The sequence below is a fragment of the Oratosquilla oratoria genome, chromosome 6 (genome assembly GCF_046742065.1).
Source record: "Oratosquilla oratoria isolate Oo_2021 chromosome 6, ASM4674206v1, whole genome shotgun sequence".
NCBI classification, from domain to species: domain Eukaryota; kingdom Metazoa; phylum Arthropoda; class Malacostraca; order Stomatopoda; family Squillidae; genus Oratosquilla; species Oratosquilla oratoria.
The window spans coordinates 44,530,804-44,555,947 of NC_134782.1; the positions used below are offsets into that span (position 1 = coordinate 44,530,804).

The window sequence follows — 25,144 nt, forward strand, 5'->3', positions numbered from 1 at the left end:
ACACCCATTTCATCCCCATATACTTTCCTCCCATTCACCACCCCTCCCTTCCTCTTTTCTTGGCTCCTCCTGGATGACAGGCCATCCCTGCATCTTGCCCATTGCCCTGGTTCAGAAGCAATGCAGCAAGACACAGCACATCCACAGAACACTTCATTTAATCAGTGATATCCCCTCCCTGTCCTCTCATGCAGAAAAAGAGAAGATGGGGAGAAATCTCTTTGGGCTGAGTCAAAATATCATTCACACATACTTCCTCACACCCCATCCCCCACCCACTCCCTTCCATGCATCATAGAATCATCCATACACAACCAATCTCCACTCACCCCTATCTTCTCCCTTCCTTCCTCGACAGACATTCTCCTCTTTCCCAATGCCCCCTTTACCCCATCCATCTCATCCTTGGTCAACCCCTCATATTTTCCTTCCACATATTTTACTAATCTCTCTTCACCCATTCCTTCCATGTGTTCAAACCATTCCAACACTTTTTCATCAACCCTATCTCCCAACCCTCTCTCCACTCCCACTCTCCTCCTCACCTCATTGTTTCTAACTCTATCCAACCTGGTAATCCCTATCATACTTTTCAGGCATTTTACCTCAAACACATTTAAACTCTTCCTCTCTTATGTTCCATGTTTCTGCCACATAAGTGCTGTCAGCACAATCACTCCTTCATACAATCTCCTCTTAGTATCTATTCCCAAAAGTTTATTTCTCATTACACATTTTTAATCCCAAGGCATTTATTTCCTTCTCTCAATCTACATTCTACCTCCACCTTGACTTCTCCCTTTCCTGCCACATTTGCACCCAAGTATCTAAAGCTATCCACTTCCTCCTTCCTCCAGTCTCTCTCCCTTAATACTCACTTCCAATTTGCTGCCATTCTCTCCCCTTGTACATCTCAACACCTTACTTTTACCCACATTTATCTTCAACTTCCTTCTTTCGCACACCCTCCCAAACTCCATCATATCCTTAATCCCTCCTCTGATCCTGCTACAAGAAGTGTCATCTGCAAACAACTGGCTTTTCTCCCATTTTTCTACATTGGAATTGGAGAGCGCAAAATATGTAAAAACCAATAAATAATGCCCCATATACCTCAGGATTTCAACTCATTAATAATGCAAACTTTTTTAAATGTGAATTTTTTTAACCAGAATTAACATACTGCTGGGAACAGACACAATGAGTATTCAAATATAATGGATTCATCCATAAAAATTATGACCATGCAATAAATTCATATCACACCCCAGGCTCAATGTATCCTAGAAACTTTCGACCATCCTCCACTTTTTCAATGGAGGAGAACTGATTAGTAGTGACTGCTCTCCTTCCTCTTCCTATCAACCAAAAAGGAGACCTTGCCCATACTAATAGAAGACAAATAATGATCTACTCTTTATTTAGGAGAGATCTATAAGCACACCTAAGGGTTGTAGCTCATGGCAGGGAGAGTTTTTTATGTTAAACCAAATCATTAAAGTTAATCATGTATCAGGATAGACTCCATCATGGTATCATGGAGCTCAATACTACATGCCACACAGCCAGGTTGCCTGCGACCACACCAAACTGGTTTCCATCCCTACCATTAGTTTCCTGTCACCACAATCTTACCATGTATATTGTAGAAAATTACTAGATGGGATGGAGGGAAGGGATTTGAGAATCCCCACAGTATTTATTCTCCCATGCAAAATGGTGGTAGGGGAGAAGAATATTGCCACAGCGTTCCCACTTGAGCCGTAAAAGGGGTTGATGGGTTTTGAAAATTTGCAACTCCACAGTTCATTTTGTTGGATCACTACGAAAAGGTGTCTATCATTGGTTCCACAAGCTCTACTAATCATTAAAAACTTTTTACCACCCACAACAGACTTGCCTCTATCCCATACATCAGCAACACATTCCATAATACCTGTGAACCCTGTCATATGCCTTCTCCAAATTCATAAAATCCCAAACAACATCCTTACCCTTTGCAATTAAATTCTTGCATATATTACTATGCACTCTCTTTCATAAACCCACATTGCTCTATTCCAATTATCTTCACTGTCTCTCCTAATCCTATCAACATCCTCCCAAACACCTTACCCACTACACTTAACACACTGGACCCTCTAAAACTGCTGAATACTACAATTGAAGGTGATAGATATCTTGGGCCTGGTCCAGAAATAAAGTGACAAACAGCACCTCCAGGTGGAGATGACAAGGTTGGCAAGGTTTGTAAAATCTTGCAAGACCACCAAAAGTAGAAACCCATCACTGTTCCTCCCACAAGTAACTACAATCTATCATTAACAAAACTTACCTGTGTGTCTGTGAAGTTGTGCTGTGGCTGCGGTCCTGGCAGCAACGTCGGTGATTCCATTGGAACACTGGTAGCCATGTTATTGTAGTCTGGTCCTGTTGGTGATGAAAACGGTCCTCCGGGGCCACCCATGCTTGGATCTAGGATTCCTGCAGCATTGCCCACTCCTCCCATGCCTCCTCCGCCCACACCACTTCCCATGCCTCCACCAACACCATCAAAACTGGAGTGATCTAGAGGTCCAAGCACTTGTCCTCCTTGGCCCATAACAACACCTCCCACAGTGCTCCCGACTAGCTCGTCCTTCACACTTACAACTACGCCATTTTTGTTTACATCTTCTTCAGAGGGAGAACCTTGCCGACTTCCAGGTGTTCGACTGTAACAGAAAATATACTTGTTAATAAAGCATTCTAATTGCAGTTAAATGGTTCTTAAAGGATCTATGTCTACATGCGATGATTCTGGTCATTCTATTTCTACAATGGTGCTTCAATTCAATGCCATGCAGACCATATGAAGCCCATTTTGACAAAAAACTTTCACTTCAACAGGAATAAGCAATTACATGAAATCACCATGGTCATAAGTTAACTCATTCAACAAAGCAATACCAATCATTCTTAATGATATGCAAGTCCAAATTCCTGATAAACAAGCCCTTTTTCACAAAAACTAAAATGTAAAATATATTAAGTTAAAGCAACATATAAAACAGACTAGTGTCACCACTGTAAACAGAAAACCTAATACTTAATGGGGGTCAATGTATTATGTGTTCAGTGTTGTAAAATGAATGGTAATAATCTGAGGAAAATAAATAACTAAACAATCAAAGTATATCCATCCATTTGAACCCGCTAGAAAAGTACACTGGACTTTTTAAAGATCTTGTTCGGCAAATGCCAATGATTCAATTCAGCTCTGAGAAACCTTTAGGTCTCAAAGGGTTGAACAACTATCAGTCAGACAATTATGTAAACCCTCTGAGACCAAAGAACAGTATACTGGAGTTGCAATTCTGTTCTGCTTAATGTCAGAAAATTTTATTCAGAAATGAGAAAAGACAAGATGCTGCATACTGTATTTGTAAGGATATGTGCAAAAAGAAATTAAACAGCAAGTATGGGCATAAATAAAGTTAGTAGATGTACATCAAACGATGATGATGATGGCAGGATAATGTCAGTGTAAAGGGTGAGAGGATTGTGGAAACAGTTGTAAACTTCATTCAACCACCCATCCCATCTTGAAACCTTTGGAATGATCTACAACCCTGTCCCTCATGACACTGCTTGGGTCAAAGGCACTGCATGGAGTTGAACCTCTTTCATAATAGAGCCCAACAGAATGATATATACAACAGAAATCCATTGTGAGTTGTGTTGTGTTAGTTAAGCTTGTATTTGGGTGAAGGGCAGGGGTTTGAAGCTGATAAGTCGGAATGGAAAGAAGTGAGAGACGAGTCAGTTGTTGTTTGTGAACAACTCTACTCTTGTAACAGAGTCACAGGAGGGTCTGATGCAACTAGTGGCAGAGTATGGGAGGGCATGTGAGCAGAGAAAGCTGAAAGTAAATGTAGGAAAAAGTAAGGTGATAAAATGTATATGGGGACAGAATGGTACTGAGTTGGAGGGAATCCTTAATGGAAAGAGGCTGGGGTAAGTAAGATCTTTTAGTATTTAGGGTCACATGTATCAGGGAATGATGGAGTGGGAGTGGAGGTAAATTCTAGAGTAGTGGAAGGAAGCACATGTCTGGGGGGAATAAAAAAATGTCCTAAAAATATAAGAATGTAAGAATGAACACAAAAAGAAAAATGCAACTGTACCCACAATACTGTATGGGGCAGAGAATTTAAATTCAAGGAAGGCAGAAAAGAGTTTAAAGATGTTTGGGATGAAGCTCTTCCAATACTTTGGTAGAACAAAATGAAAATCTCCAATATAAGTGAATGATGAGGCAGAGAACAGGAGAAGGAGAGAGTGGTTGGACAGGGTACAACAGAGAATACTGGGGTGGTTTAGGTATAAGGAAAGAATAAGGAAAGACTAGCCAAGAGTGTGAAAAGCAGAAGTGGACAGAGTGAGTTCAAGAAGAAGACCAAAAATGGGATGGGGTGAATGGGGGTTTGGATGCACACAATGTGTCTGTTGAACAGGGAAGACCATAAAATATAGAAGTGAATAGAGGGAGATGGTGATGAGGAGGAAGGGGGGATAAACTAGCTCTGGCTCTCAATGTGGATGAGCTGTGCTTCACAGCACCGCTTTTCACCCATGCAGTGAGATGAGGAAGATACTTTATTCTCAAGGTGCTGACATGTGAGGGGTGGTTAAATGGGTTTTATTTATTTATGATACAAGTATGTGCTTTCGTTCTGCCACACCCTGCAAGGGGATGGATTTTGATATGTGTGCATTAGCATCTTCACAACTCTTGTAAAAGTGGATCAAAGGCAAAAAGTTCAATGTAAAACTTGTATGTTTCAAGGACTTGGATCAAGTGTTGTGAATAGTACAATAATGACATGTATAATGACATGTTGTGAATAGTACAATAATGACATGTATAAAAATTTATTGAAAGGAATTAACTACTTTCCCACCAGAATTTCATTATGCGTACACATTTCAAGACAAGAATATATGACTCAATGTGGAAATGAAATGTGCTCTCACCATGGATGTTTAGTCTGTACCTCGATGGTGTCATGCTGGGGGTAAATGCGACTGAAATGGAAAAAAGTGCTGGTGAAGGAGGGGAATAACAGCCACAAGGAGAAATCAATAACTTGATGTTAGCTGATGACTCAGTCCTGTAGAAGACAGTATAAAGATAGTGCATAAAATAATATATCCATTTGGAACATTTGCACAAGGTGGAATTTAAGATCAAATGAAGGAAACTGTAATGAACTCTAGAGGGGCATCTGGAGGGCAGGTAATCAAATATATGCTTAAACAAGACAATTACCAAGACCTGAATTCATCCTGCTCTTATGCAATAACACAATTGCCAATTGAATATGAAAAGCTAAGATAATTTCAGCCAAGAAAAGTGCTGCATCAGCCTTGCACATTGGGTTAAAAGTACAAAATATATCTATGCAAGCAAACATTGGGGAGTTTGAAAATACTCCCTAGCAAAACATGTTACATCTTTGTTATGCTTGGACATTCCAAGTAGCATACACAAGAAAAGTGCAAAGGAAGTAAACTGCTTGAGTATGGATATAAATAGCATCATATATATTATAGGGCACTCTATAAAAAAATTGAGTGTGCAAGTACAAAATGTTGAAGAAATCTGGTTTGACTAAATATTTGCTTGACATATAGTTCACAATGAAGGAAGCTCAGATGTGGGTCAGCCAAGGTAAATTTACAAGAAAACGTGCTCAATGTTATAAAATATGGAGACCAGACGTCAAAAGAGCAAAACTAACAGTGCAAGTTAGGGAGAATATGATGTGTTTAGTTAAACAAGGCTCTTGTATAATTATGAAAAATATCAGTGAGTAATAAGGACCACTATTGGTAAAATCCTTCAGTAGTTAATACAGGTCACACATGATGCCATTACACTGGTACAGGCAATTATTTTTCCCAAAGATACCCTACACAGATCCTGAGGCCCATTTCTGACAATTTAGTTCCACTGTTTGGCTCAAGAAATGAAAATTTATAGCTCTAGACAAAGGCTTTTTTGCCTTTTTTTATACTGAAGAATTTCCTTTGGATACTGATGCTACATATAAATTCAATCTTATCATAATACTGATGATACACTTTACATTTTCCTGTATAACAATAAGGAGTAGTGATTTGGAATGTAAAGGAATCAGGGAGATAAGTCTGAATGTTTTTTGTGACGAGTGTTTGAAATACATGATAGGTGTCAGTGGACTGGATATGCAAAAAATGCAGAAGCAAGGCAGCAGAGGCTGTTAGATATGCCAGAACAGTGCTGAAGGAGTTTGGACAAAAGGAAAAAATGAACAAGTAAAGACTAGAAAATAAGAATGGGAAGGAAGTGTGGATAAAGAGAACTTGAAAGGAAGAACAAGAATGTGATGGATGGTAGGAAGCACATGGATTCTGTTGACAAAAGACTTCAGTGCAAAACACAGGAATGAATGGGAGATGTGAATAAATGATAGGATGACATAGTAAAAAAGGTGGACAAGGAGCAGAGATGACCCGTCATCCAGGAGGTGCTAAGATAAGAGGGAGGGTGGAGGGGTGTGGAGTGTATTCAGGGATGGAATGGGTGGGAATGATTTTATGCCTTTTCCTTTTTGGTTACCTCCCTTGTAAGGGGGAAAAAGCCTTGGTATATGTATGTATTGTATGCTTCATAATCTATTTTGAGAGTATGTGGAACCACCATAAGGTGATGCAGAGGTAAATCAGCTCCAACTTTTAAGCTATCCTGTGATAAGGCATTGACCCATTGCACTGGTTTTCACCTCAGTAGTGTGGCCAAAGACGGGCAACAATTAATAATAATAACAATTATAATAACATATGTACATACACAATTTGATGAAGTGGCCATGCTGTGGATGTGCTGTGTCTTGCGACACTACTTCTGACCAAGGGCAGTGGACAAGATGCAGGGATAACATGTCATCCAGGAGGTGCCAAGATAAGAGGAAGGGAAGGGGGTGGAGGAGGGTGGAGTGTGATAGGGATGGAATGGGTGAGAGTGGTTTTTATGCTTTTTGTTTTTTGGCTACCTCCCTTATATGGGGGGAAAAAAGCCTTTGGTATATGTATGTACTGTACACACACATACCAAAATGCACTTTCCTCTACTGTTTTTTTTTTTTGCGCCAAGGCAGGCATCCACTCTTCATGTGGTGCATCCTGGAAACGTCATAATAACTGACGGCTAAATGGATCATGATTTTACCAACCGCAGCATATCAATCACTCTATATTTATAAGAGTTGGGGGAAGAGAGGAGAGGAAATAGCTCTTCCTTTACGCACTGCAGTGACAGAGATGCCCCTTATGAATTTCTTTTATGGTGTCTCATGAGTTGCTTCATAGCAAACTTTTTCATATCTAAATATTTCAATTTCCGATCTAAGTGAGACTCTTCTGACTATAAAAGTTGGTACAACTGTATTCAAAGACTCAAGAAGATAATGAATATGAGATGATGTAAGCCATAAACTCATCGAGCTGCGAAAAACCAAGAGTGGTATGTACTCAAGTCATGTTCAATTTTGACTCATGAGATTGATTGGGCTGGAGGGAGGGAGTAAGACACTATGCTTCCCACCACCTGTCCAGTATCAAAAGATGATCATAAAAATCTATCATTTTCTCTTTTGTATGTCACTTTATGGGATATGTGAAAGCACAGTCATATTCATGACTATTTTATATCACAGAAGACATGTTAAATTTTACAACCAGCCTCATAATGACTGGACACAGCGATAAGTAAAATGCTGTATAAACATTAAAATTATATTCCTTATCTTATACTCGCTATAATTACTTTATTTCTTTGCACTATCAAGATGGAAAGCTTTGAAATAGGTGAACAAGGACTGCTTCATCCCTGGATGTACATGAAATTCGTGTAAGTCGTATAGTCACTGAGCTAAGTGAAGAAATATGAATATATTTTAAAAGGGAGCTTGAGGTTTCAGCCAGCTCAGTGGGGGAAGGGTGAGCAGGGCTGTCAATCAAAATGCAGGATTGACTGAGATTCTTTGCATGAATAATGTAGTGTAACCCATCAGAAAGACATACAGTGGTAATATGTTTTTGAGAAAAAATATATGTGATAGATGTCAATGTGGTGGCTATCCCTCTTTCTTGAAAAGATGATGGTTTTTGTTAGTCCATGTTGGGTTGTTGGTGCACCTAAAGGTGGCTGATGAGTCTAATTTGGACTTTAAAGGATCTTCTGAAAGTTGGGCAATATGTCCTTGGGTGAAATATGGTCTGGGATAGAGTTGCTCCTCGTATTTCCTTCTTTGCTTTTCTTCCACTACTTCACATTGGTTCGTCTCAAATAAATTGTTTCTTCACAAATGATGGCTCTCCAGAGGTTTAGGTTTCTTGCATTTTCTTCCCAGTTGAGTTGATGTTACACTTTTTCATGTTCGACTTTCAGTTGAGAGTAGTAGATCTGTTTTGGTACAGTCACCAGACATTCAAACAAACAAGCCCACTCCCATCTCAGTTGACTCTTGATGATGCGAGCTTTAATGGTTGTTGTTTTGGCTGCTTTCAAGAGGCTGACATTTGTTCCTCTGTCTTCCCAGCTGATGTTTAGGATACTTTGAAGACATCTTTGATGAAACTTTTCCGACATTTTCATATGACGACGATATGCTGTCCAGGGTTCAGATACGCAAATAAGTGTTGGGATGAAGGGGGAAGAAGTTTTTGGTATATGTATGTATGTATGTATTTAAGTGTTTGTTCTGATGTCACAGCCTTGAAGATTCTGTTGTGGAGATGGCTGAAGGTGGTGTCGCCAGCACTGTTCAAAGGTTCTGAAGTATGTTTTAGCACTGAGTGAAACAAAACTTAATGAGAAGGGTAAGTTGGAGTCTGGGAATGTTGTGGGTAGTGTTTCAGGAGAGGCAAGGGAGCAGGGGAGGAAAGGAGTGGCACCATTTGTGAGATAGGTACGAGCATGGAGTGGACAGAAATTATATTGAGGATAAAGTTGGTAAAGGTGAAATTGGGATGGGTCATATGGGCTTTTCAAGTGTCTATGGACCTGGTACTATGAAACATGAGAGGGAAAAATTTTGAGCTTGTTTAAACAAGTACATACTGAGGTTTGAATTAGGTTTGACTTGGTTTAATGATATGAACTCCCCTAAAGAGGACTAGGATAAACTCCCTTGCTGTGTGTTTCTTGAGCCAGGATATTTTATACCCTTATTTTGCTTGAGGCATTGCTTCTGACCTAACCAATGAGCTGGGAGCAGGGATGACCCCTCATCTATAAGAAGCTAAGACAAAACATAACAAATAGACACTGGATGGGTGTGGGATAAGTGAGGTGTGGGTGCATGCTCTGACATGGCCACCTCTTTTATAAGGGGGAAAAGGGTCTTTTGGTATAAGTATATATGTCCTTAGTATTATTTTGCCACCAGGCAGCCTCAAACTGCCTCTACTCCTGACCTCTCACACAAGTAGTGACACTCCAAGCTGCTCAGCTAGCAAGAGAATTTGGAGCTGTGTAAATGTAGTGGTGTTGAGAAATCTTACAGCTGTAGGATAACCCTAGTGATGGACTAGCAGTGAGTGGGGCAGCAGGAACTATACTGGAAAGAAGATATTAGAGATATGTATTGAAAGGGAAATGACAGCAAACATAGAATTTAAGAAGAGAGAGAAGCATGTGAGCCAGGGAGGTGTGTAGAAGGTTAGTTGAGGTGTTAATGAACAAAATAACAGATAATGAATAATGGGGTGAGGTGAGGACACTGGTTACAGAAAAGCATAAGAAGATTGGTAACAAAGAAATGGAGAAGCACAGGAAAGTGAAAGTGAAATAAGAGAGAGAGAGGGGGAAGGGGAGAGAGGGAGGGAGGGGGAGAGAGAGGGGGAGAGAAGGAGAGAGAGAGAGGGGGGGAGAGAGAGAGGGAGGAAGCAAATGAGAAAGGTATACTGTAGGTGCACATGGACATTAGCTGGTGATGATGAAAGCAGTAGGGGGAAAAGTTTTATACCTTCCTTGTAAGGGGGAAAAAGCCTTTGGCATATGTATGTATATACATGTATTATTTGCACTGAAGATGTGAATACACAAAAGTGCTCTGCTTTAATAGTTTTTCTTCGTGGTCAACCTTGTATTTTCAAGAACAGTGTTTTTCCTGCATATATATATATATATATATACACACAAACACACACACGGTATTCAGGATAAATTTGATAAAAAAAAAAAAATCTTCAGGTGTTTGAGAAGTACGATAGGGGTTACTAGGCTGTATAGAGTGAGAAATGAGGAGGTGAAAAGAACAGGGGTGGTAAGGGAGTTGGGGCATAGGGTGGATGAAGGAGTATTAGGATGGTTTGGACATACAGAAAGAATGAGCGAAGAAAGACAGGTAAAAGAGGTGTGGAAGGTAGATGTGGAGGGAGTGAACATGAGGGGGCAACCTAGGATGTGATGGATGGGGTGAAAGGGGCTTTGGGGAAGAGGGGAATGTCTGTTGAGGAAGGACGGAAGAGGACAGAAGACGGGTGAATGGAGAAAGGTTGTATATGGATGATGTTGTGATGCATGAGGTGGAATAGATGGAGGGATGAGGTAGTATGGGGTGAGGTAGTATGTGTGAGAAAAATTTAACGCAGCCCATAGGGATTTCTCCCCGTCTTCTCCTTTTCTGCATGAGGGAATGGAGAGGGGGGTTTGCCGATTTAATGCAGCAGCCTTGCTGTGGATGTGCTGTGTCTTGTGACACTGCCTCTGACCCAGGGTAGTGGACAAGATGCAGGGATGACCCATCATTCAGGAGATGCCAAGATAAGAGGGAGGGTAGAGGGTGGAGGGTAGTGCAGTGCATTAGGGATGGAATGGGTGGGAATGGTTTTTATGTCTTTTTCTTTTTGGCTACCTCTCTTGAAAGGAGGAAAATGCCTTTGGTATATGTATGTATGTCATTTCAGAACCAGTTGAAGGATTTAATAGCAGTAACATGCAACAAATAGCTGGTTCTGTGTACTATTGGTAGATGTGAGAGCTAGAGAACTTGGACAACTGGAAAGCACCGGAATATTGGAAGAGAGTGACCTGCATCATAATGATTCGTGCCAGATTAAAAAATTCAAAAATCTTGGCTGCAGCTCAGTGCTCCTTGAATACCATGAAGGCTGTGAGATGTGAGCTAGAGAATTGCGATGGAGATGTGGAAACAGGGACTACCAGGAAGGATCATAGCAGGCATTCTGACCTGACTCTCTGCACAATGAAATTCATTGAGAAGCTAAAAAAAAGTGTGGCAAGGTCCAGGCAATGCAATGCAGACCTTGGCAAGAGAGATGGGGATCGGAGTGGTGACTATGAAGAAAGCGCTGAACAATGATCTTTGCTACTCCTCATACAAGAGGCACAAGGGCCAACAACTCACCACCAAGGCACAAGAGAACCACCTTATGAAATTATGAAAGCCAAAAAACTCCTCAACAAGGTCAAACACCCAGCTGAGCCGGGGATCCTCTGGTTCTTCTCAGACAAGAAGAACTTCTGCCAGGACCAGTTGCACAATGCACATAGCAACAGTCTGCACTAAGTCCTGCACTTCATGAAGACCAAGTTTCCTCAAACTGTGATGGTCTTTGGGTGTGTTTCCAGTGGAGGCCACATCATGCCACCCCACATCTTTGAAGAGGGACTCGGACTCACTTCAGAAAGCTATTTATCGAGTTGCTGTCCACTGTTTTCAAGCACTGGGTGAAGAGGGTGGCTGTGGGAAGACCATACGAGTGGCAGCAGGACTCGGCTCCATATCACACCTCTAGGACAACCCAGAAGTGGCTGTCTGAGAGCTTCTATGACTTCTCTAAACTGAACATGTGGCCCAACTCGCCTGATTGCAACCCCATGTGTTGCACAGTTGAAAATGACACCAATCGTACTGCAACACCAAGAACGAGCTGATTGCCAGGATCAAACCGGTGTTCCAGTATCTCTCTAAGGACACTATGAAGGCTGCGTGCTGCAGGTTCAGGTCCTGCCTGGAGGCACTGGTGGAGGCTCAGGGCAGCTTCTTTGAGTGAGCTGTATTTGGCAAAAGATCCCCTTACAGATGCACTATGAATATGGAGAATACATAATTTTTTTTCTGTACATTACCACTGTTCTACGGAGCAACCATATGAAGTTTTTCTTTCCTTTCCAAAAAAAAAGGTAAAGTTTATACATATATATATACATACACACACACACACAAAGATTGAACAAACTAAATTTACCAACCCTTGAACAAAGAAGAGAAAGAGGTGATTTGATAACCATTAACAGAATTATGAAAGGGATGGAAATACCTGATAGGGATGACCTACTAAAATGGGACAGAAGAACTAGAAGAGGACACGAGAAGAAACTTAAGTAGGACAGTTAGAGAAGAGATCTGAAAAAGAATAGCTTTCCACACAGAGTAATAGATATCTGGAACAAACTGAAAGAGGAAACAGTGAGTGTTAAAACTATACATGACTTTCAGAATAAACTGGATGTGGAAAGATACAACAGCGGGTCACTGTGTGCATAGCTCTCCTCCCACAAGATAAAACTAGGTAAATACAAAAAGCTACTAAAAAATTTGAAATAATAGATGGGGTGCAAGGAAAGTTATTGGAATGGATGGAAGATTTCTTGAACAGGAGAAAAATGTGGGAAACTATGAAAGTGGAGTCCCACAAGGTTCTCTGTTGCCTCCAATAATGTTTGCCATATATATAAATGACATGGATGAAGGTGTGGAATGTTATATGAACATCTTTGTAGATGATGCAAAACTACTAAAGAAAGTAAGTATAGAGGAAGACTGTGAATCACTACAGAAAGACCTGGAAAAAGTTTGGGAATGCAATCAAAAGTACAAAAAAGTGTATAAAGAAATTAGAAAGAATCCAGTGGGAAATGCTAAGAAAATGACCGTGATGAGTGAGGAAAATGGAGGAGAAATATGGAGGGATGAAGTGAAGGCAGTTGTTAAGATGATGAGAGCAGGTAAGGCACCTGGTCTGGATGTATGCCATGCAAAATGTCTTAAAAAAGGAGGTACAGTGATGGTTGACTGGCTGGTGAGGTTATTTAATGTTTGCTGGAGAGAGGGTAGAGTGTCGGAGGACTGGAGGAGTGCCTGTATAGTTCCACTTTATAAGGGAAAAGGGGACAAGTGTGAATGTAGTAGTTTCAGAGGGATTAGTTTAAGTGTAGTTGGGACACGTGGAACATAAGAGAAGAAGAGAGAAGGAGTTTGAATGTGTTTGAGATGAGGTGTCTGAGAAGTATGTTGGGGGTTACTAGGCTGGATAGAGTGAGAAATGAGGAGGTGAGGAGAACAGGGGTGAAAAAGGATTTGAAAGATAGGGTTGATGAAAGAATATTAGGATGGTTTGGACACATGGAAAGAATGAGTGAAAAAAGACTAGTAAAAGAGGTATGGAAGGCAGATGTGGAGGGAGTGAACATGAGGGGACGTCCTAGGATGTGGTGGATGGATGGGGTGAAGGGGGCTTTGGGGAAGAGGGGAATGTCTGTTGAGGAAGGAAGGGAGAGGACGGAAGACAGAGGTGTGTGGATAATGGTTGTATATGGAAGATGTTATGATTGCATGAGGAGGAATGGGCAGGGGGATGGGGGGTGGGGTAGTATGTGTGAGTAAATTTTGACGCAGACCGAAGGGATTTCTCCCCGTCCTCTCCTTATATGCAAGGGGGGACGGAGAGGGGGGGTCGCCGATTAAATGAAGCGGCCTTGCTGTGGATGTGCTGTGTCTTGCGACACTGCTTCTGACCCAGGGCGGTGGGCAGGGTGCAGGGATGACCCGTCATCCAGGAGGTGCTCAGATGAGAGGGAGGGTGGGAGGGGTGTGGAGTGTATGTAGGGATGAAATGGGTGGGAGTGTTTTTATGCCTTTCCCTTTTTGGCTACCTCCCTTGTAAGGGGGAAAAAGCCTTGGTATATGTATGTATGTAGTTGGGAAGGCTTATGGGAGGATCTTGATTGAGAGGATTAGAAGAGGAACAGAGGGAGTAATTGGTGAGGAACAGTGTGGATTTAGGGCGGGTAGAGGTTGTGTAGATCAGATTTTTGTGGTAAGACATATATGAGAAAACTATAGGAAAGGGGAAGGATGTTTTTTGGGCCTTTATGGATCTGGAAAAGGCTAATGACAGGGTAGACAGAAAGGCACTGTGGGAGGTTTTGCGGATATACGGGATAGGAGGAAAGCTTCTGGGAGCTGTCATGAGTTTTTATGATAGTAGTAGAGCTTGTGTCAGGATTAGAAATGGAGAGAGTGAGTGGTTCGAGGTAAAGGTGGGACTTCGTCAAGGATGCGTTATATGCCCTGGCTGTTCAACTTATACATGGATGGGGTAGTGCGAGAGGTAAATGCAAGGGTAGTGGGTCAGGGATTGGAGATGGTTACAAAAAATGGAGGCAAGTGGGAGGTGAGCCAGCTGCTGTTTGCGGACGACACTGCGCTTCTGGCAGGATCGGAGGAGGGATTGAGGAAGTTGGTGACAGAGTTTGGGAGACTGTGTGATAGAAGAAAGCTAAAGATATATGTGGGTAAAAGTATGGTGATGAGATGTACAAGGGGTGAAAGTGGCAGTAGTCTGGAAGTGAACATTAAGGGAGAGCGACTGGAGGAAGTGGATAGTTTTAGATACTTGGGTGCAAATGTGGGAGGAAAAGGTGGAGTGAAGGTGGAAGTAGAATGTAGATTGAGAGAAGCGAGTAAATGCCTTGGTGGATTAAAAAGTGTAATGAGGAATAGACATTTGGGAATGGATACTAAGAGGAGACTATATGAAGGAGTGATTGTGCCAAGAGCACTGTATGGGGCAGAAACATGGAACATAAGAGAGGAAGAGAGAAGGAGTTTGAATGTGTTTGAGATGAGGTGTCTGAGAAGTATGATGGGGGTTACTAGGCTAGATAGAGTGAGAAATGAGGTGAGGAGAAGAACAGGGGTGGAAAGGGAATTGGGAGATAGGGTTGATGAAAGAGTATTAGGATGGTTTGGACACATGGAAAGAATGAGTGAAGAAAGACTAGTAAAAGAGGTATGGAAGGCAGATGTGGAGGGAGTGAACATGAGGGGACATCATAGGATGAGGTGGATGGATGGGGTGAAGGGGGCTTTGGGGAAGAGGGGAATGTCTGTTGAGGAAGGACGGGAGAGGACAGAAGATGGGTGAATGGAGAAGTATATGGATGATGTTGTGATGCATGAGGTGGAATGGGCGCGGGGATGGAGGGTGAGGTAGTTTGTGTGAGCAAAATTTGACTCAGCCCTAAGGGATTTCTCCCCGTCTTCTCCTTTATGCATGGGGGGACGGAGAGGGGGGGTCGCCGATTTAATGAAGCGGCCTTGCTGTGGATGTGCTGTGTCTTGCGACACTGCTTCTGACCCAGGGCAGTGGACAAGGAGCAGGGATGACCCATCATCCAGGAGGTGCAAAGATAAGAGGGAGGGTGGAGGGGTGTGGAGTGTATTCAGAGATGGAATGGGTGGGAATGATTTTATGCCTTTTCCTTTTTGGCTACCTCCCTAGTAAGGGGGAAAAAGCCTTGGTATATGTATGTAGAAAGAATCCAAACAGCAATGACAAAGATGGCACCAACACTCTCTAAATTGACATCAAACAAAGATTGTCCAAACTAGAACTACCAACCCTGGAACAAAGAAGAGAAAGAGATCTACTGGCCATTTACAGAATTATTAAAGGGATGGAAGTCCTCGACAGAGAAGATTTATTAAAGTGGGATAAGAGAAAACCAAGAGGACATGAAAAGAAACTCAAAAGAGGATAGTTATAGAAGAGATCTGAAAAAGAATAGTTTCTCACACAGAGTGCTGGAGAACTGCAACAAATTGGATGAGGCAACAGTGTGTGCAAAAACTATACAGAGCCCTTACGTACCTAAATGCTGCCCCGGGAAAAGTTCTAAGTGATGCCCCTCCCACTCCCCCATCACCACTTTCCATCACCATCTTTACAGCCTGTTTAAGCTATTGGCTTGTGAAATAATTTAACGGATTTAAAGAATTGTATTTAATGTCCCTATTGTAGAAAGGATAAAGGAAAAATATTTTATATTCTGTTGATTCTAACTCCAATTTCATATACTATAGTAAAATATTCAGGGGTCCTTTGACCTTTCTTTATTATAATTATTTTGTAAGCCTTGTGGGTGGCATGTCCAGATTAGAATTGCTGCCTCCCTAAATGTGCTGCCCCAGGGCATATAACCCCCCCCCCCATGTGAGGGCTCTGAAGCTATACAAGAATTTAAGAACAAACTAGATGCTGAAAGATACAAAGACGGGTCACTACGAGCATAGCTCTCTTCCCGTATAATATAACTAGGTAAATACACACACAAACACACACACCGTATATAGTAGGGAACTGAGAGTGGTTGTAAATGGACAAGAAAACTATGTGCCCCAAAGGGATTTCTTCTTATCTGCTCGGCATATTCCTGGAGTATAAAATTGTTTTCCCATGAAATGAAGAATGCTTTAAAAAATATTTTTCATAATGTGTCAGGAGAAAAAAAAAAAAAAAAAAAAAAAAAAAAAATCAATCCATCCACTCGAGCCTTTTTGATACAGGCATGAGAAAGAGCCTAAATATGTTTGAAATGAAGTGTTTTGGTTACAAAGATGAATTGGGAGTGAATAGTGCAGCAGAGTTGGCAGATGGGGTTGTTCATGAATAGTGTGATGGTTTGGGAAAAGAAGAAGAAGACGAGGAAGAGGAGGAGGAGGAGGAAGAAGTGGATGGAGTGAACTTCAGGGGAAGACCAAGAATAAGATGGATGGATGGGGTGAAAGGATTGACTGTCAAGCAGGGAAAGAGACCAAGAGATAGATTAGAGTGGAGATTGGTTGTGAAAGGATGAGAAATGATACAGCTTGATTGTTCCCGTCCCCCATTATCTATTTCTTGAGTGGATAAGGGGAGTGGGGTCCTAATTGCCATACAATGATGTAAGGATAATCTAGCTTTGGTTGCCATGCCTTCCTATGGAGAGTCTTGCTGCACTGCCTCTGACCCAAGTAATGAGCAGGGGATAGACATAACCCTTCATCCATGAGGAGCTAAGATGGTAGGGGCAACATATAGGTTTTTGGATATGTGCAGGAGGGATGTATGCTTCCAACTGGTCACTCTCCATATAATGAGAAAAGGGCCTTGTGGTATGTACATGTACATAAGATGTTGGTGTGTGCTTTGACTTCACTTATACTGGTATACAATTGAAACTATCTAATAAAGTAAAACACAAAACTGATTTTCATAAACAATGGTTCTTACTTGAAGGCCTTGTCATCATCCAATCCATTCTGTATTCCATTTGCTTGGGGTGCATTACCATTTTCAACATCCTTCTTACTTGGGTCGAATGGTGAAGGGGCTTTGTCCTTTTTGTCCTTTACCACCTCGCTTGCTCCGTTCTATGGAAAGATGTTTCAATGAATGATTTGATCATAAGTATTCTATGTCAGCAAAGCAATATAAATAATAATAATACATATACCAAAGGCTTTTTTTCCCTTACAAGGGAGGTAGCCAACACACAAAGGCATAAATTCCACTCCCACCCATTTCATCTCCAACATACTCCACTCCCATTCACTCCCCTCCCTCCCTCTAATCTTGGCTCTTCCTGGATGACAGGTCATACCTGCATCCTACCCACTGCCCAGGGTCAGAAGCATTGTCGGAAGACAAAGCACATGCACGGCAAGACTACTTCATTTAATTAGTGACCCCCACCCCCTCTCCGTCCTTTCATGTCAAAAAACAGAAGATGGGGAGAAATCCCTTGAGGCTGTGTCAAATTATTTTTCATACATACTCCCTCAACCCCCCATACCCAACCTACTCCCTTTCATGCACCACAGCATCATCCATACACTACCATTCTTCATTCACCCCTATCTTCTGTCCTCTCCTGTCCTTCCACAACTGACATCCCTCTCCTTCCAAATGACCCTTTTACCCCATCCATCTATCTCATCCTTGGTCACCCCCTCATGTTCACACCTTCCACCTCTGCCTTCCACATTTCTTTTACTAATCTTCTTCACTCATTCTTTCCATGTGTCTAAACCATCCCAATACTCTTTCATCAACCCTATCTCTCAATTCCCTTCCCACCCATTCTCCTCTTCACCTCCCTGTTTCTCACTCTATCCAGCCTAGTAACCCCTATCATCCTTCTCAGGCACCTCATCTCAAACACATTCAAACTCCTTCTTTCCTCTCTTATGTTCCATGCTTCTGCCCCATACAGTGCTGTTGACACAATCACTCCTTCGTACAATCTCCTCTTAGTATCCATTCCCAAATGCTTATTTCTCATTACACTTTTCAATCCCCCAAGGCATTTATTTCTCTCAATCTACATTCTACCTCTACCTCCACCTCCACTCCTCCCTTTCCCATCACATCCGCACCTAATTATTTAAATCTATCTAATTCCTCCTCTCTCTCTTCCTTAATACTCACTTCCAATTTGCTGCCACACTCTCCCTTTGTACATCTCATCACTTTACTTTTCCCCACATATATCTTCAACTTCTTTTGCAAACCTTCCCAAACTTGGTCACTATTTCAATCCCTCCTCTGATCCTGCTACAAGCACAGTGTCATCAACAACGGTCTTATCTCCCACTTTTCTCCATTTTCTTTAACCATCTCCAATCCCTGACCCACTATCCTTGTATTTACCTCTTGTACCACCCCATCCATGTATAAATTGAACAGCCAAGGTGACATATACCTGGTGAAGTCCCACCTTTACCTCAAAACACTCACTCTCTCCATTTCTGATTCTACTACTCCCATAAAAACTCTTGACTGCTCTTAACAGCTTTCCTTCTATTCCATATATCTGTAATACCTCCCACACTACTTTCCTGTCTACCTTGTCATAAGCCTTTTCCAAATCCATGAAGGCCCCAAAAACATCCTAACTTTATTCTAAAGCTTTCTCACATATCTGTCTTACCACAAAAATCTGATCTACGCAACCTCTACCTGTCCTAAATCCACACTGTTCCTCACCAATTACTCCACTTCTCTCCTAATCCTCTCAATCAAAACTCTCCCATAAGCCTTCCCAGTTACACTTAACAAACTGATCTCTCTGAAACTACTACACTCACACTTGTCCCCCTTTCCCTTGTAAAGTGGAAATATACAGGCACTCCTCCAGCACTCTACCCTCTTTTAAACAAACACTAAATAACCTCACCAACCGGTCCACCATCACTGTACCTCCCTTTTTTTAGACATTCTGCATGACAGCCATTCAACCCAGGTGCCTTACCTGCTCTCATCATCTTAACAACTGCCTTCACTTCATCTTTCCTTATTTCTCCTCCATTTTCCTCACTCATCATGGTCATTTTCTTTGTGCTTCCCACTGCAACTACCTTTCCCTCCCTATCCTCCTTCAAATTTAACAACTCCCTAAAATACTCTGCCCATCATCCTCCATTATCATCTCTCTATCTGCACCTTTTCTTCTCTTTTATTCACCTCCTCTTCCTTGCTTAATTTCTTTCCAAAACATCTTTTTATTACTTTCAAAATTTTCTGTCATACTCTTACCCCATTTCACATCTGCTCTCCTCTTTGTCTCCTTTATCTTCTGCTACTGAACAGCTTTTAACCCCACAATAACATGTAGCCAATACTCCAGACAGGGAATAATAATAATAATTAATAATAATAATAATAATAATAATAATAATGATAATAATAATAATAACAACAACAACAATAACAATAAAATTAATTAAATAATTTGCAAAAAACTATCACAAATATAGCTACAAATCTACATACTATAAGATCATTTTGTCAGCAATAACCACTGCTTTTACCACTGGAGACATTATCACTCCAATGACGTGGAGATATTGAGATGATAAAGTAAAGATTAAAAAATTATAGCAAACAGTGCAATAGAAAAAGTCGAAAGCAATCAACATTCTTTTCTGAAAGAAGATTAGCCTCCAATCATAAAGGAGTGTTGCATGACTCTTGACTGTTTGCACATCACTAAAGTCCCTCAAATATTTACTGTACAAAACTTGTGCAATCAAAACCCCATAATAGAAGACACTGTAAGAATTATCTGTATATGCCTCTCCCATAAATGTTCACAAAAAGCAAAGAATTATTGTAAAAAAAAAAAACATTAATGCAATGCAAAGTCCTGTGTCTACAATCAGTCAATCCACTGCTCCAACTTTCTCTTGCAATAGACCAGTGGCTACCAAGAAACATAAGTTGACCAACAGTCAACTAAATTCAGCTACTCCAACATACCAAAGAACATTAATATTTACCCTGAGTGAGAGTGTGGCAATGCGTTGGTGTGCAGATTCTAAAGCATCTTTTCCTGTTGGCGAGGAAGCCAATAGGTACTCTACCATCTTGACTCCCACGCCAGCAGCTTCCGAGGCACGGGGAGATAATACCGAATCTCCACCAGGAAATTGTCGCCCAGGTCCCCGCTGTCCTACACCCATACTTAATGCATGTTGTCCCACTCCATGATCTGTAAAAGATTCAAATTTGATTTCAACTGCCTCTTATGATTATTAGATATTTTTCTTAAACATACATATGTTCACACATGCATAAAAGATAGTGGGGTGGAGTGATTACACCTGGCTTTGGAAAAGGGTTTCAACAGGGTGCCATAAAAAATAATATAAATATATATATACCAAAGCGCCCTTTCTCTTTTATAAGGAAGGTGACCCTACCAAGGCATACACCTACGCTTCCTTTATCCCATTTGTTGTCTCATTGTGGATGAGGGGATAATCCTTGCCCCTCACCCATTGCTTGGGTCAGAAACAATGCAGCAAGATTCAGCATCTTCACAAGGCCCAACAGCCAAAGCTAGTTAGTCCCCACTCCTTCATTACATGGTGACCCTCCCTCTTGAACCAGTCAACCATTTACAGATGAGAGAGAGAGAGAGAGAGAGAGAGAGAGAGAGAGAGAGAGAGAGAGAGAGAGAGAGAAAGAGAGAGAGAGAGAGAGAGAAATCTGTATAAGTTCATCCAATCACATCCACTATCCACTCATTCTTGCCCCTTTCACCCCATCCATCCATCCCATTCTCAGTCTTCTCTTCAAGCTTATTTCAGCTACCTCTGCTTTCTAAACTATTTTTGCTAGTCTTTATGCCTCGCCTAATCTTAACATGGAAGTTAGAAAACATAGGAGGCCTTAAAATGAGTCCATTAGAATGAGTATATTTTACAAGTAACAGACATAGTCATAGGATTCATCAGATTTGAAAGAGGTGGAATACCACTAGTACCTGTAATGTTCTTACTGAATAATAATAGTGATGAATGAAACAGAAAGCTATGCAAACTTGTTTACAGATGATCCCAATGTCAGGAAGAAAGTTAAACTGCTACAGGAAGATCTAGATAAGGCTAATGAATGGAGCCAAAAGTGGAAAATGAACTTGAATACAAAGAAAGGATCTTCAGGATGTTATAATGTTTTATATGAATTAATTACAAAAGCAAAAAAGGAAAAGGATTTTGGAATACCAGAGATGGTCCATTGATAGTCACATAAAAGTAGTAATAGGAGAAATTTGTAAGTTGCTGATGAACATAAGAACATGGATTAGGAAACAATGAAAAATAATCAAGTCTCATTTGCCCCAGAGCAGACAGCACTGGTGTGGTTACCACACTAAGATGAAAAACATGAGTACAAAAGGCAGCAACCAAGATTATCCCAAGCTTGGCTGATATGCCATACGAGAGTAGAAAAAAATGGGACTTCCCACACTGAAAGAGTGACGAGAGGCAATGCCATTCATATATATATATATATATAATATATATATATATATATATATATATATATATATATACATATACACATCTATATGCAAGGTTGACCACGAAGAAAAAGTATTAAAGCAGAGCACTTTCGTGTATTCACATCTTCAGTGCAAATAATACATGTGAATACACGAAAGCGCTCTGCTTTAATAGTTTTTCTTCGTGGTCAACCTTGCATTTTCAAGAACACACGCTTCCAGTGTTTTTCCTGCACACATATATATATATATATATATATATATATATATATATATACATATAAAGGACATGGATCTGCTGGCCTAGGTTGGTCATGGTAAAAAATAGAAAAAGAAAGATTGTTTAGATGAATTTGAAGCAAAATTTAATAAATGAACAACAGAATCCCATGATAACAGCTCCAAACCAGTATACCTGGTAAATACAACTAGTTAAACACACTATCCACTCATGGAAGCTCATGTGCTTGATTTGCTTTTACTCAAAACTAATAGAAATAATGCAAGAAAGGGACAGATGGGCAGATTGTGCCTTCTTAGATTTACAAAAAGCATTTGATAAAGTACCACACAAATAGTTACTAAGAAAAATCTAAATAATAGGTGGAGTACAAGGCAAGTTATTGGAATGGGTGGAAGATTTCTTGAATGGGAGAAAAATTAGGGTGGTACTCAAGAGAGAAAAACTCAACCTGGGAAGAAATGATATGTGGAGTCTGCAAAGGTTCTGTATTGCCTCCAATAATGTTTGCCATATGTATAAATGACATGGATGAAAGTGTGGAATGTTATATGAACTTCTTTGCAGATGATGCAAAACTACTGAAGAAAGTACAGAGGAAGACTGTGAATCACTACAAAATGACTTGGACAAAGTCTGGGAATGGAGTCAAAAGTGGGAAGTGAACTTCAACATCAAGAAATGTAGTATAATGGAATTTGAAAAAAGTAAAAATAGAATATCAGGACAATATAAAATTGGTGCAAAAGAAGTTAAAAAAAAGTAACTCGGAAAGGGACCTGGGAGTAATTATCAGCAAAGACAAACAATATATATCAACAAAATAGTCAGAGAAACCTTCAATTTACTAAAATCAATGAAAGAGGCCTGGCCTTGACTACTTGGATGAAGAAATGGTAAAGAAAATATTAGTTTCATTGATAAGACCAAGACTGGAGTATGCTGCAACACTAGGGACACCCAGTACAAAAACAGAATATAAAGAAATTAGAAAGAATTCAAAGGGCAACGACAAAGATGGCACCAACACTCTAAACTGACATAGAACAAAGATTGTCTAAACTGGAACTACCAACCCTGGAACAAAGAAGAGAAAGAGGAGATCTACTGGCCATTTACAGAATTATGAAAGGGATGGAAGTCCTTGATAGAGATGATCTATTAAAGTGGGATAAAAGATCAAGAGGACATGAAAAGAAAGGGATGGAAGTCTTTGATAGAGATGATTTATTAAAGTGGGATAAAAGATCAAGAGGACATGAAAAAATAAAAATAAAAAGGATAGTTATAGAAGAGATCTGAAAAAGAATAGCTTCCCACACAGAGTGCTGGATATCTGGAACAAATTGAACAAGGAAACAGTGAGTGCAAAAACTATGCAAGAATTTAAGATCAAACTGGATGCTGAAAGCAAAAGCAGGTCACAATGAGCATAGCTCTCTTACCGTAAAATACAACTAGGTAATACACAAACACACACACACACACTTACAAAATTGACATATGAACAAAGATTCTCCAAACTGGAACAACCAACACTGGAACAAAGAAGAGAAAGAGGAGATCTGCTGGCCATTTACAGAATCATGAAAGGCATGGAAGTCCTTGACAGAGAAGATTTATTAAAGTGGGACAAAAGAAAAACAACAGGACATGAAAAGAAACTCAAAAAGGATAGTTATAGAAGTCATCTGGAAAGTTTCCCACACAGAGTGGTGGACATTTGGAACAAACTGAACAAAAAACATTATGTGCAAAAACCATACAAGAATTTAAGAACAAACTAGATGCTGAAAGTTACAAAGATGGGTCAGTACAAGCAGAGCTCCCTTCCCATAAAATACCACTAGGTAAATACACACACACACACACACACACACACACACACACACACCAATCTCTACCCTAGAAAAAATACAAATAAATAAATATATACTGCTTGGTAATTAACATTTATTGTTCAGTTACCCCAATGGCAAATTACCCAAGTTTTATAAATAACTCTGCCATGGGGGAGACATATGGAACTCCATGCCAGTCCCATGCCCGGATAAAAGAGGAGGGTTGTCTACGACAGGCCTAGTAAGCCAGTGGACGCAAAAATTATTCTGCTCTAGATACTTATGTTAAAATAGGTATCACCTTACCAATATATATATATATTTTTAAATAATAAAATCTAAAGTTAAAACCCATGAAGCATCTTGAGAATGACTAAATTTACAAAAGGAAAATAAACATGGGCACCAAGTGGTCTGCATAAATTTTCATTCTCATTTTTTTTCAGCATTCTAAGCTATTATGGAGTTAGATATCTTAAAAACAAGGCTACATATCACATTCTTCGAACCATTTTCATGTTAAAGAAAATATGCACAAGTTAAATACTTACAATCACCTCGTGTAATGAAAAGAAACCAAACATGCACTTCCCATAATTATTAATTCCAATGAATTCCAACTAGTTAGCTTAAAAAGCAAACAGAAGACCTTGAAAGTGGCTGGCAACTCCTCAGGCCCTCCTACAGATCTCTCTCTGTATGTGTATGTATATTTGTATGGTAGGAGATGGGGAGTATTTGCTGGCTGTCAGTTCTCCATGAGTGAAAAGGTGTAAAAAATATATTTGCAGTTCATAGAATGAGATATCTTGGTCTCAGTCCAGAGTCTAAGTGTCAGCCCCTCTGGCACCTCTTGATGGTGGGGACAAGATTGACAGGTGTGGAAAATGTGTGACTTTGATGTACATCTTGCAGGATCATGACATGCAGGTATCCATCATTGGTCCAACTCAGCACGATTTATGAAATAACTGGTATAAGTTATGGTGTCAATGAATTCTTTCAACATTTCAAAACAAGTGGTATCCTTCTTATACAAACTCTAATATTTATTCACAGATCTTTAAACTGGAAACAGTTTGCAATATTGCTGCAAATGACTATGTGTGCCTATCT

General features: G+C 40.4%; 1 protein-coding gene across 4 annotated transcripts in view; it reads right to left on the reverse strand.

Moving 5' to 3' along the window:
* Positions 1–2,293: 2,293 nt before the first annotated feature.
* Positions 2,294–25,144, reverse strand: part of LOC143026464 (uncharacterized) — a 564,398-nt gene continuing 541,547 nt past the window's right edge. For all 4 annotated transcript variants that reach the window (XM_076186904.1, XM_076186903.1, XM_076186902.1 and 1 more), the window contains 4 exons: positions 20,436–20,647; positions 17,389–17,528; positions 5,017–5,067; positions 2,294–2,714 (listed from right to left, as the gene is read on the reverse strand). In XM_076186904.1, coding sequence (XP_076043019.1) covers positions 2,309–2,714; positions 5,017–5,067; positions 17,389–17,528; positions 20,436–20,647 — 809 coding nt within the window. In that variant the 3' untranslated portion in view covers positions 2,294–2,308. The remainder of the gene's footprint in view (positions 2,715–5,016; positions 5,068–17,388; positions 17,529–20,435; positions 20,648–25,144) is intronic.